The following is a 13,244-nucleotide window of genomic DNA, read 5'->3' on the forward strand; positions in this document are numbered from 1 at the left end:
CGTGCATTTGTAATGAGGGCCCACGTGGTCACGGCAGGCGCTGCTGCAGGCTGCTCGTGTCACCAATGACCTGCTCCACCGCAGCACCCTCATTCCCCACAGCCCTACATTCAGACTATGAGACGCAACTCCCCACTTTTCCCCCAACATTTGGGGGAAAAAAGTGCTTCTTATAGTCCAAAACATACGGTATTTATTTACATATAAAACCCTGAATCAGTAGGATCTTTGTTCTGCACTTTTTATATAGCTAGATTTTCAAGCATCATGCTGGTGCAATAATGTGGAAAAAGTTGACTTGTGGGACATGAAAAGGTAAGCAGTGTTTTTTACTTTTGACTACATGATATATCTGCTGCACTCAGGTTTGGTTTCTTATTATGCATGAATAAATGAATTGTGTAATATACGCAAACAATGTGTCTTACTTGTGAAACATACGAATATTATATGACCAATGTGTTATTGGTGACAATCTAAGAAAGCATTGTGGTGAAATCAGAAGGGTTGGTAATGGATGCAAGAGCTGTCATCAGAGGTGGGTTGGACTGGTGCCACTTCAGTTTCCTCACTTTTGTGCAATGTCTGCAAACCAAATACATTGTATGACCAGCAATTTTAATTTATTTTATTTTCTGCGGCCTTTATCAGGGGGTGTGTTAGAGTCAGACACTCCTGAGTCCTAAAGAGATGCACGCTTCTTCATGATTCCGGAGCGTCTGACAAGTGCTGTTTTCCCTCAATAGACCCCACCAGAAATATTACTTCATTCATTGACCGGAGTAAGATTTCTGTTGTAGGGAACACTATAACCTGTCATGAAGTAGACTAGCTTTGGTGTAAAGCCCTCCCTGCACCCCTGTCACGCCCCAGCTCTACTCCATTTTGAGTAGCTGGGAAATCTGATGAGAAAACTCTTAAGGGCATGTGCGCATGTTGCGTTTTTTCATGCGTTTCTGCAGCGTTTTGAACTGCAGCGTTTCAATGCCGAAAAGCTTACGTTTTGATTTCCAAGCAAAGTCTATGGGAATTTAGCAAAATTCGTCCGCACGATGCTTTTTTAAATGCAGTGTTTTGAGTGACAAAATGTTGTCAATCTCTGCGTTTATAAAAGCAGCATTTCAATTCTTTTTTGCGTTTTGGCCGCGTTTAGCTAACATTGAAGTCAATGACAGTTGTGAAAACGCATCCAAAATCAAAATCCAAGCATTTTACATGCTTTTTTGATGCTAAACGCATGCTTTTCTGCCAAAATTAAAGCATGCGTTTTTGGCATTATAGTGAGGTCAAGAGGTTTCCTTTCGCCCTCACATTCAGCCCGACAAAAAAAAAAAATCAAACAATAAGTTAAATTTAATCTTTACATAAATATTATATCTCAATAATCTTTTTAGGAAAATTGTCAATATAGTGTATGATTTAAAGCATGAAATTTTATTATTTTTTTTCCCAATTTTTTCCTAGTGTTTGAATGTTCAAACTTTATTTAGTAGTGTCTTTGTATTGAAAACGCATCCCATTTTAAGCACTGAAAATGCATGTAAAACGTGGTGAAAACACGGCAAAAACGCAAGAAAAACGCATGCATATTTCCTGCGTTTTTGTGGTCAAAACCAAATGTGACTGACATTCTGCCAGAGGATGCGTTCATTTCTGCAAGGTACAGAACGCAACATGCGCACATGGCCTAAAGTCGCACCAAACTTTAGGGACTTTTTAATGCAACTTGTGACAAAATTCTGGCCAAATTGATGAATTGGGGTCTTTGTTTCCATCAATCAGAATTTTCCTGATATAAGAATATCATGAATTTTGTATCTATTCTCATTTATATATAAGCAAAGAAAAAGCTGATCCATTTTAAAAGCAAAAATGTTATATACACACACACTGTCATGGCTGAAAGTGCTGGCACCCTTGATGTTTTTCCCAGAAAATTATTGCAATTACATGTTTTGTTATGCACATGTATATTTCCTTTGTGAAAACAGAGAAGATAATGCAAATTGTACATGATTTCACATAAAACCCGAAAAATGGACCAGACAAAATTGTTGGCTCCTTTCCAAAGTTGTGAGTAAACAGCTTTGTTTTCAACCATGTGATGCTTGTTCAGACTCACCTGTGGCAAGTAACAGGAGGTGTGGGCAATATGAAGCCCGGAGGTCAGGCCATGGGGAACAGCAGTCCGCAATAGCGCCTATCATAGGCACTATTGCCAACATAAGGTATTTGAGAGAAACATTGTTTCTCAACATAATATCGATCTAGAAAATAAAAAATATGGGTGAACCACCATTTTTAACACTAGAAGTTCAAGAGAGGGGTCATTTAACATTTCTACCTTTGGAACCCAGAGTCGAATGACCTGAAGGATTTTAGCTAAAACATCCTATAATCACCGTCTTTTGTTCTGTAATTAAGGCAATTACTGTTGCACCACAGGAGGTTGTTGTTTTCCAACCTCCTGTGGTGCACCAGTAATGGCCTTAATTACAGTTTGGACTAAGGGTCATTTGACCCTTTTTCGGGAGTTCAGGTGGGAGGGCGAAATTTCTGGGACTTCTAGTGTTAAAGGAGTTTTGTCTTTCAGTAAATGTCATCAGCTGCAGGTTCTTATAAAGAAAGTCGGTGTATTCACCTTCCCCAAGTTCATCGGCAAATTTTCGACACTCCACTGAAGTGATCTTCAGCAGCCAATCAGTGAGTTGAGCAGCTATAAAAGGGGGTCTTCCATTTACTCTAGCAGACCCGCTGAGCTCACTGATGGTCTCCTTGGCTGCAGACGTGAGGCCAGGTCCACACTAATGGGAGCAGTGGCAGAGACTGGCCAAAGGATCCAGGCAAGGTGAAAATATATATGATTTGGCAAATGTGAATATCATCAGATACTCATCTCTGGTCAGGAATTGTGAAAAATGGAGTCTCAATGAATGTGGTTAAGGTGTACGTAAACTTACAACTTCAAATATATATATATTTTGGGAAAATGCATCACGGACATTGCTTTAGTCAGGGATCAATTTTATTTAACATTTACACAGTGGTTGTGTGCACTCCAAATCTTTCTATACATGTCTCACAACATGAACAGTAAGGGAAATGTTTCATGTATCTGCTGTTACCTTCTGTCGTATGAGGGTCACCTCAGTAGTCCAGAAAGTGGAATTGCACCTAAAGGAAAAACTGGGCTATAGTGGAATACAATGCACACAGTTTTGGAATAAAAATCATATAAAGTAAAATACAAGCTATTAGACAAATATAATAAACTAGAATGTACATATTGACTGTGGTATTTCTAGGGTGTATAGGGGCTTCTGTGAAAAATCTTTTTAATTACAAAATATATGCACTAAGGCTACCTCCGAAAGACTGGGCATTAGTGGTCAACAAAGTGTAGGAAGGGGCCAATCTCAACATAGCCGGATGATTGTGTATAGGGGCAGTGTCAGTACAAGTCATATATAGATAGCAGATTATTTATACAGTGTGCAATCAAGTCTTTACCTAGCACCAGAAAACAACGAAAAGCGGATGAGTGCAAGACGTATAATGAAAAACCATGAAAAGATGTGACGTTAAAGGAGTTTTCAGAAAACCAGTCTCCCCAGGCTCACTTTGTTTTTTTGTATATCTAGTCTCCCTCTCCTGGTCGACTGCTGATTCCCTGATGTTGTTCCCTGTGTCTATTATTTCCTGCAGCAGTGACATCACATCGGTAGCGCTGCAGCCAATAACTAAGCTCCACCCATGAACCGTTCAGAGGTGCTGAGCTCACTAACTGGCCACCATTTCTTTGATGTGATGTCAGCATTACAGACAATAATGGAAACGACGAGCAGCAGAGCAGACATTGTGCTGGACCAGGGGAGGGTGAAAAAAGCACAGGTTGTTTTCACAATAAATTGGTTTTCTGTAAACTCCTTTTAATATGGTAAAAAAATGTGTACATCAGATACACAAAAATTAATTTCAGAAAAAAAAAAAAAAAATCCCTAAGAGGGGAAAAAAGAGAGGATGTGAAGTATGTGTATAGAGAGGGTACTGGACAGACAAAAGCTATTAGGCTGTGTGCACATGGTGCGTTTTTGCCTCTAGGTCTTTCCTGCCAAGAGATGCAGGAATTTCTGCAACCAAATACTCAATATGTGCACATACCCTATGTCATTAGTACAATTCACCTTTAGCAAGTGTCTCCAGTACATTATATAGTGCAAATGTAACAGATATCAGGAAAGACAAAACAATAGTTTATACAGGATTTCATTGTTTGCTCTCACCTATTAATTTATTATTTTACTTGCTTATGTAGCACTTTACAGACATCATCATCGCTGTCCTTATTGGGGCTCACAACCTACATTTCCATCTTTACAATACCCTCCCTATGTAGGTAACCTACACCCCCTCGTTTTGGATTTCTTTCTGATGTCACTTTTGTGTATCTGATGCACATGTATCTTTTTTTATCAGCTTAACCTCATGTATTTTTAAATTGATGAATATAATCTTGGTTTTCTCATTCGAAGTCTTGCATTCATCCAGTTTTCTTTGGTATGTTTATATAATGATGGCTGCGGACGACGACGTCTGCTTGTTTTATGGAAGATTATAATTTTTCTTGTTCACACGTTTCTGTAATAGTCTATGAATGGAGGTGACGAGAGGATGATTGTGCTGTGCGCTCTCTCCTTTTGGCCACATTATGCAGACAGTCCACTAGCGCCACCAATGCGCGTTCTTCAATAATTATTGCTTAGGATCAATAATACAATGGGTTTACTGTGGCACAATATTATGATGCTATGACTTTTATTCACGATAATAAAACTCTAATACAGTAATAATGTGCAAGTACCCTCAGTAACATTTCTTCTTGCCTTAATGGAAGACACATTTTTCATTAAAGTCATACAACTAAGGAAGTCATATCTAAGTTTGGCTTTGGTGTATCACGTTGCATGATAAGAATCCTTGGAAAATGGCATCTTCGGGAGAATATGATAGATTCTACATTAGGAAAGTGCCTCTGAATGATAGGCAACAAGGCACGCTGACGTATGACCGTGCCACATAGTAGCAGATCTGAATATTCAGGAGGAATTTCTGGGGTAGCCATGAATAATACACTTGTGTAAGACAAAATAATAAAAAAAAAAAGTTAGCACCATTTTTCTTTTAAAATATTTACTTTCCAGAATCTGGCCTGTCCATACTTCATTGTACGGCTTCTCACTTGTTTTTCAAACTCGTGAGTTTACAGCAGATATCCTTGCTATTCTTAAAAAGTGCCTTGTTGTCATCTCCAAGATCTCCCAGGCATTTGCCCATGGATGAGGTCGGCCGTCTTCCATGCCATTTCTATACATTTACTGAGGCTGGAAAACACTGAGTTCTTGGAAAAGTAGATGTGCTACAAGTTCTTCATGCAAACCTGACAACGGCTCACACGTGTTCGTAGCTGCCCAGATTTCAGTGTTTCCGAGGGGGGAGCACCACCAAATTGTTGCCTTTCTTCCACGGTCGTAAGCCAGAAACTGTACTTATTTGCAAAATAATGGCAAGTTCCTCTCGCTCCATTACATTCGATAAAAGGAGTAGCCCGGAAATCTTCTAAGCATGACCCAGGGGATACCAACGACTGACCGCCTCCTTCTGCACCAGCAGCTGTGTGCTGTGGAGACAATCAGCAAAATAATGAAGCCGAACAAACTGTAAGAATGGCAAGCTCGAATACACAATTAAAAATTATATGAATATAATGGAATAACTGTAATGTCTCTCTGATTCCTATGTTGTACATTACATGTATTACCCAATTGCTGTCTCATGATTTTTATCCTAAGCATCCTGATGACTTTCTCCTCTACTCCGTTTCTTTTTTTTTTCTTGCTACAGAATAATCGTTACCATGCATCACTATGGCACTGGTTTTTGTTTTCTGCTCTTCACAAAAATAGGCTTTAGAAGTAATACAAATTGTGAGATATCCCCAAAAGACCAATGCTCATTTTAAACTTAATGAACTATAATATATCATGATGTTAATTTCATTGAAACATGCTTTGTTGGTGGTGTAAATATGTGTTTGGCATGGCTTATACAGATGGGCGAACCCGCCGATATTTGGGATCGGCAGGTCCATCTGGTCTTTTAAAAAAAACAACAACCCGGTTCTGGACCGGACTTAATGCCAAACATCTGCCCGGACGCCAATCCCCATATAAATGTACGAGGACTCGAACATTGTGCTTTAAAATGGTGGTAGGAAGGGATAGGGGGATTAGAGCAGGACTGTTATACTTATCGAGTCTCCTGTGTGGCTGTAACACTATGCTCATTAACCCTTATACATATTCACTGCTTCTCCCACCTACCAGCAGTTTCTGAGTCTGTGATTGGTTGCAGGCAGACCACGCCATCACCCTGTTTGACAGCATCTCTGGTTGGAGTCACACACGCTGTCTGCGTCTCTATAGTGGTGTAAAAATAAATAAAACATTTGCGGTAGGGTCCCTGTGCTGCTTCCGCCTATCTATTGATTTTTAGCCATACATGGACACTTGTAATGTTCTATATTACTCGTATCATCATTTGCATCTGCCATCCTTTGCTGCCATCTTCTGGTCATTGTTTGTATTACGCTGTCATTTTATGTTATTGTATTTTCCCATAATACCTTTGGGCGGTAAGCCCTCCTCTTTTCTGGCCTGGCTTCCTGTTGTGGGTTTTCTTTGCCTTGTTGGAACTTCATGCTTCAGGACTGGAGAAAGGATTCTCTTGTTACCTCTAATCTGGTGTGCCTATAACAGCCTTTTCTACAGTGCTAACTCCCACCTCATCTTCATCCTTTCATCATCTGTGACATCTCACTTCTTCAAGGTATTGTAAATAAAGACTGTTGACTTATAACTGCATCATCCTTCCTACCACCATTCGCAGTTGCTGAGGCCTAGGAGCACAGATTAGTGAGTAACACTATCCGCCATTGTTTATATAGAGATCCGTGATCACATCTCTCAGACACATCTCATCCACATATATCGGTGGCAGAATAGTCCCCATATATTGTGATAACCCGCACAGATAAAGTATATGGCTACGGCTGCAGCTCCCAGCCGTGTGCTTATATTGGCTGTGAATCAAAATAAGAGGGCCCCTATGCATTTTTTTTAAATTATTTAAACAGATAATTTTTAAAAAAGAGTGTGCTCCCTTTCAATTTTGATACCCAGCTATGATAAATCCGACAACTGGGGGCTGGTATTCTCAGGCTAGGGAGACCCATGGTTATTGGGTCCCCCCAGCCTAAAAATAGCTGTCTTCAGCCGCCCACAATTGCCGTATCCATCACAATGGCCCTGGTGCAGTGGCACTTGGGGTAATATAAGGGGTTAATGAGAGCTCACAACGACCATTTAGCCCTAGTTTAGTAATGGGGCGGGTCTATGAGACTTCCCCATTACTAATCTGTAAGTGAAAAGAAATAAACACAAACACTGAAAAATACAAAAAAACCCACCCTCTTTCTCCAATTTATTAACTCCAAACACCCAGTTACGACATAATCCACACTAGGTCCCACGATGATTTCAGCTTTGCTACATACATACTGAAATCACAGCGCGTGTGTACAGAACATGTCTGCACACTGTGGGCTTCAGGCAGAGACTGATTTAGCTGCAGCTATGAGCAGTGACCTCACTCAGTTTATCTGTGGTCACAGCTTGTGGTTCCCAGGGTACCCCACCTGTGACCTCAAGTAAACTGACCTCACTGAACTCTCAGGTGAACTGAGTTCACAAACCTGCATCTCCTGGTAGAAAACCAAATTTTTTTTGCCAAGAGATGGAGACATGGCGGTGAAATGTATACACCAAAATCCTGCACCAATACTGCATCTCCTGTCAAAAAAAACACATAAAAAATGCATCAAGCCGCATAGGGTCTCTCTTATTTTGATACACAGACAATATATGCGCACAGCTGGGGGTATGCTTTATCTGTGCTGGGTATCAAACTATATGGGGACCCTATGGCAATTTATTTATTTATTTTTACACCACTATAGAGACGTAGGCAGCGTATGTAATTACAACCAATCAAAGACGCTGTCACACAGGGTGGGGGCGCGGTTTGACTGCAGCTAATCACACGCCAGGACTGCCGATGAGTGGGGGAAGCAGTGAATATGTATGAGAGTTAATCGGACTCAGAAGTAGTGTTACGGGCGTGTGGGAGACTCTAAATATAACGCTATTACTTTATTCCCCATTTTCTTTGTTTTTCCTTTTTTTTTTTATTTAGTTTTTTAATTATCCGGGTAGACAAATACAGTTACATGGAGTTCAGTTCCCTGAGAACTCCACGTTCGGGGTCAGTACAAGAATACTAGGTATTCAGTATGGACCCCGAGCTTTACAGTTAGGGTTCGCCCATCACTAATGGCTTATGAATCTGCTTATGTCACAAGAATAATGACAGCTGGTACGATATAAAGTAAAAAAAAAAATATATAAGCAGTGTTTTAAGACTGACTTTAGTGCTTTTCTTTTAAGGGAATCTTATCACCTAGTAAAACCACCTCGCTCTATATGGCTTGCTCAGACGAGCATATTAAACGTCTGTGTGCTGTCCATATGCAATATAGCTAGCATACAGACAGCACATGGACCAATGCATGTCAATGTGTCACATGAACAATTTTACACACGGAATGATGGTCTGTATGTATGAAATCACAGCGTGCACTACTGTAATCTGTATTGTCGCTCATTATAAGTTCATGGGTGCATAAAATACGGATCACATACAGGTTCCCATCCATAAGGCCTGCGTTTTTCAGGGATACATTACAATTATGAAGATAGAAAACTGGATATGACTTTAATTGTTCATGTACAAACCAGATTCCACATGAATGTAAAAAAACAACATATACATTGTTCGTGGATGTGAAAAACACAAATACGATATGGATATAAAAAAAACGAATAAACTGAACACGATAGGGATGTTTTTCAGGATTAAAAAACGGACGATTTTGCACAAGCTCATCTGAGCCAGGCCCAATACGGAACCTTTTGTTTAAGGAAGTTTCAATTAATAATATTACCATAAGGAAAGAATATCCTATCCAAAGACTCCTCCAGCCTTCTGGGCATTGCGGGATTGTGTTGTCTTGACTGTGAACAGCGACAGCTTGAGATGGCGCCTCGCACACAGAGCAGCGGCTGATGTAGTTTCTAATATGTGTGCTGGACACTGGCATCATGGGAATAGGAGCCGTAGTAGAGAGCCAGTAAGACTTGTCATTCCTACTGGCATAGTAGCAAACCTCATTGATGTTGCAATAAATAAAAGGCATGGTGCTAAATCGAGGTAAGCAAGATCCGGCAAGACCTAAATAAAATGTGAAATGGACATAATCACTCAACAGCCATAATCTAACCCCAAATCATTCCACCCATTAAACAACAGTGTAGATTTCTCTCCGTCTTCCACCTCAGATCCCACAGATGACTTACCGAGGTCTTGATTGTGAGCCTTTTCCTGTCCTTCTACGTAGAGCAGACTGTAACCATCCCAAAGCTTGTTCATTCCAACAGGACACGGAGGAATCTGCTCAGCCTGGCTGTGTTTTACTAAAGTATACCCAACACTCACACTCCGCCCAGGCATGCCAGGTAACCCTGCGGTGCCTTCCTTTCCTGGTGGACCTGCGGTCATGAACAAATGTACAAACAATTAGATCAATTAATAAGGTTGAGGTTGTCTGCAGCGCTTATCCTCTACATACAGCAATGCTGCTACCTGAACTTCAAGAGAGGCTTTCTTCTTTTTCTGGGGCAAAATAGGTAAGAGTTGGCCTTTCAGTCCTATAAAATTTAACAAGACTTAAAGGGAACCAAAAAGCAGGTTTTTGCCCTTTAAACTAAAGGCAGTGCCATAATGGTGCTAGGATGCTGATTAAAATTATACCATTAGATGATAAATCCAAGTCTTGATTGCAGAGTAATCTTTGTACAGTCATCCTAAAAAGATGCAATTTGTGCAGTGGCATGAGCATTCGGGGGGACTTTGTAGGTCTGGTCTTCTGTAATGATTCCTGCCTTCCCTTTATTTAAATTTCTTCTCTCTGCCACCGCTGTTAGCGCTGTGGCCGGCGCATCCGCAGTACTATTTTTACGTTTTTCTCCAACTCCTCAATAAAATGGTGCCAGAATCAGCGCATGCGCGTACAGCGATCCCCAGTGCCATTTTATTGAAGACACTGTAAAGACGAATATGAGCAGCGGCAGTGCATGCACAGATTTAATTTTTTTTTCAGAGCATGCTCCGCTGATACTCATAGTCATCTTTACAGTGTCCTCATTAAACTGGCGCCAAAGAACGTGCAAAAAGCTGCAGCTTTTGAAAAATGGCGCAAAATAACCGTACAAAAAATCAATCCAGAGGTAGACTGGAGAGCGTTTGCACCAAATTATGTGACTTTTATAAAGTTGAAATTTATGAATCTGGAATCCCCAAACTGTTCACAATGGTCGAACATTTAAAGAAAAAACAAAACAAAAGAAAAACTTAGGTAAACATATCAAATAAGACTTAAAAAAAAGGTGCAAATTAAAAGTAGAATGAAGCACAAATGAAAAACAGGTATAAAATGCAATAATGAATCTGGCCCCAAGTCTTTGTTTTGTACTCCAGCGGAATAGAGCTTCCTTTGCATGCTTCCTATTTCATATGGAGCCATACAGTGTCTAAAGCTGAGAACCATTTTATGCTTTGCTGGTTTAAAAGGCTATGTACTACAGTGGCATGTAAAGGTTTGGACACCCTACATGGTTAGTACCTTGTAGCCCCCCATTTGGCAAGTATCACAGCTTGTAAACACTTTTTGTAGCAGCCAAGAGTCTTTCAGTTCTTGCTTGAGGGATTTTTATTAGAGATGGGCAAATAGTAACTATTCATGTTCAGATAATGCTTACCGAATGCAAAGTACTATTCCAGTATTCGACAAGTATTCCACAGTATTCACAACAAGAAAAATGCTCAGGCTCCCCAATGACTTTGGGATTCGTTACGAATAGTCTGAACACAAATAGTAATTATTTGCTCATCACTAATTTTCATCCATACTTCCTTGGAAGTCTTCCAGTTTTTTTGAGATTCCTGGCTCGTCTTGCATGCACTGCTCTATTGAGGTCTAGCCCCGGAGGTTCAGTGATGCTCAGATTAGGGGACTGTGAGGGTCATTGTAAAACCTTCAGCTTGCACCTTTTGAAGTCATCTATTGTGCATGTTGGCGTGTGTTTAGGATCATTATCCATTTGTAGGAGACATTCTCTTTTCAACTTCAGCTTTTCTACAGATGGTATTATGTTTGCATCAAGAACTGGTTGAAATTTCATTGAATCCATTCTTTCCCTTTACAAGTGAAATGTTACCTGTGCCATTGGCTGCAACATAACCCCAAAGTAGGATTGCTCCTCCCCCATGCTTAATGGTTGGCGAGATTTTCTTTTCCTGAAATTTTGTGCCCTTTTTTCTCCACACATACCTTTAATCATTGTGGCCAAAGAGTTCTATTTTAACCACATCGGTCCACAGGACTTGTTTCCAAAAATGCATCAGGCTTGTTTAGATGTTCTTTTGTATACTTCTGACCCTGAATTTTATCGTGAGGACGTAGGAGAGGTATTATTCTGATGACATTTCCATGAAGACCATATTTGTGCAGGTGTCTTTTAACAGTACAACAATCTACCACAACTCCAGAGTCTGCTAAATCTTCCTTAAGGTCTTTTGAAGTCAGGCTCCCACAGAACTTTTGCTTGGTCTTCCAGACATTATCTTGACCTTCACTGTTCCTGTTAACTGCCATTTCTATTTTTGATATCTTCTTATAGCCTTATCCTGCTTTGTGGGCCACCACCATTTTCATTTTCAGAGTGCTAGGCAGCTACTTAGAAGAACCCATGGCTGCTGTTTTTTGGCACAAGGTTAGAGAAGGCTGGGTTTTTAGGATGCTGTAAAATTTACATCACTTGGCCTTTCCCAACAATGACAGAAAACAAGCCATAACCCTAACAGGCTAATTAATGTATCTGAGCACACAAATCTCCAAGGGTGCCCGAAGCTTTTGCATTGGCCCATTTTTTATTTTTTCAAATGTAAAAGATGATTTATTTTTTTTGTCTAAAATGTAAAGGAAATCTGTCATCTTTAATTGTATGTCTTTTAGAGATCATTTCATTTTCAACTTGTTTAACTGTTTACAATACCAGTCATTTTGACCAGCGGAGTTCAAACTTTTACATGTCACTATATATAGTGATGAATGGGTGTATGTAATCCTCTGGCTCCTTATACTGACACTGTATCCACCAGGTCACTTACATTGTACACAAAACATACATGAACTATATACAGTTATACCACTGCTATCAACAGCAAATAAATTACTTATTATATCCACATTAAATTAAGGTTTTTTTTATTTAAATTGTAGAACATCACATTTCAAGGAAAGCTAACAATTACCTTCAAATCCAAAGGGTCCTGGAATACCAGGCTCACCGGGATCTCCAACAAAGCCAGACTGACCAGGGGAGCCATTTCTTCCTATCTGTCCTTGTCTGCCAGGAAAGCCTTTTCCACCTGAAATAGGTTTTTAATAACTTACACATACACTAGATATAAAAAAAGCGGAAAAAAACCAAATATCTGAGCAAAATAGATAGATATCAAACAGTTATATTATTATAAGCATATTATAAGCAGTGTTAAATATACATTAGTCCATCTGAAATGAGAACTATTAGGAGAAATGTCGACCCTTTAGTGCAAGGGTGGGGAACCTTTGGTCTTTTCTGCGGCCCCCACACAGATTCCCAGGGACCACAGTGCCACAGTGCTTGGGCAGCAGCCGCGTATTTCTGGATGCCGGCCCTTTAAACCCTCCACGTGCGCTGTGAGCGACTGCGTGCAGTGTTCACTGAAGGCTGCGTGCGCATACACTGAAAGATTAGGTCCTTACATTGGCCATGCCAGCGCGAGGACGTACTTTGTTGGCGGGGTTAGGGCGTGAGGTGCTCCTGTCCTACAGGGGAAGAGGAGCGGCAACCCCACTATCCAAAAGTGCTGTACATGCCTCCCAGTGCTGTCTGTGCCCCACAGTGCTGTGTATGCTGTACATGCCTCACAATGCTGTCTGTGCCCCACAGTGCTGTATGTGCCCC

The 13,244-nt window shown here is 40.4% G+C and overlaps 1 protein-coding gene across 2 annotated transcripts in view; it reads right to left on the reverse strand.

Moving 5' to 3' along the window:
- Positions 1 to 3,007: 3,007 nt before the first annotated feature.
- COL4A6 (collagen type IV alpha 6 chain) overlaps positions 3,008 to 13,244 on the reverse strand; it is a 426,839-nt gene continuing 416,602 nt past the window's right edge. For both annotated transcript variants that reach the window (XM_075323930.1, XM_075323929.1), the window contains 4 exons: positions 12,547 to 12,663; positions 9,531 to 9,722; positions 9,119 to 9,405; positions 3,008 to 5,677 (listed from right to left, as the gene is read on the reverse strand). In XM_075323930.1, the coding sequence (XP_075180045.1) occupies positions 5,417 to 5,677; positions 9,119 to 9,405; positions 9,531 to 9,722; positions 12,547 to 12,663 (857 nt within the window). In that variant the 3' untranslated portion in view covers positions 3,008 to 5,416. The remainder of the gene's footprint in view (positions 5,678 to 9,118; positions 9,406 to 9,530; positions 9,723 to 12,546; positions 12,664 to 13,244) is intronic.

Source organism: Anomaloglossus baeobatrachus, chromosome 9, assembly GCF_048569485.1.
Source record: "Anomaloglossus baeobatrachus isolate aAnoBae1 chromosome 9, aAnoBae1.hap1, whole genome shotgun sequence".
NCBI lineage: Eukaryota > Metazoa > Chordata > Amphibia > Anura > Aromobatidae > Anomaloglossus > Anomaloglossus baeobatrachus.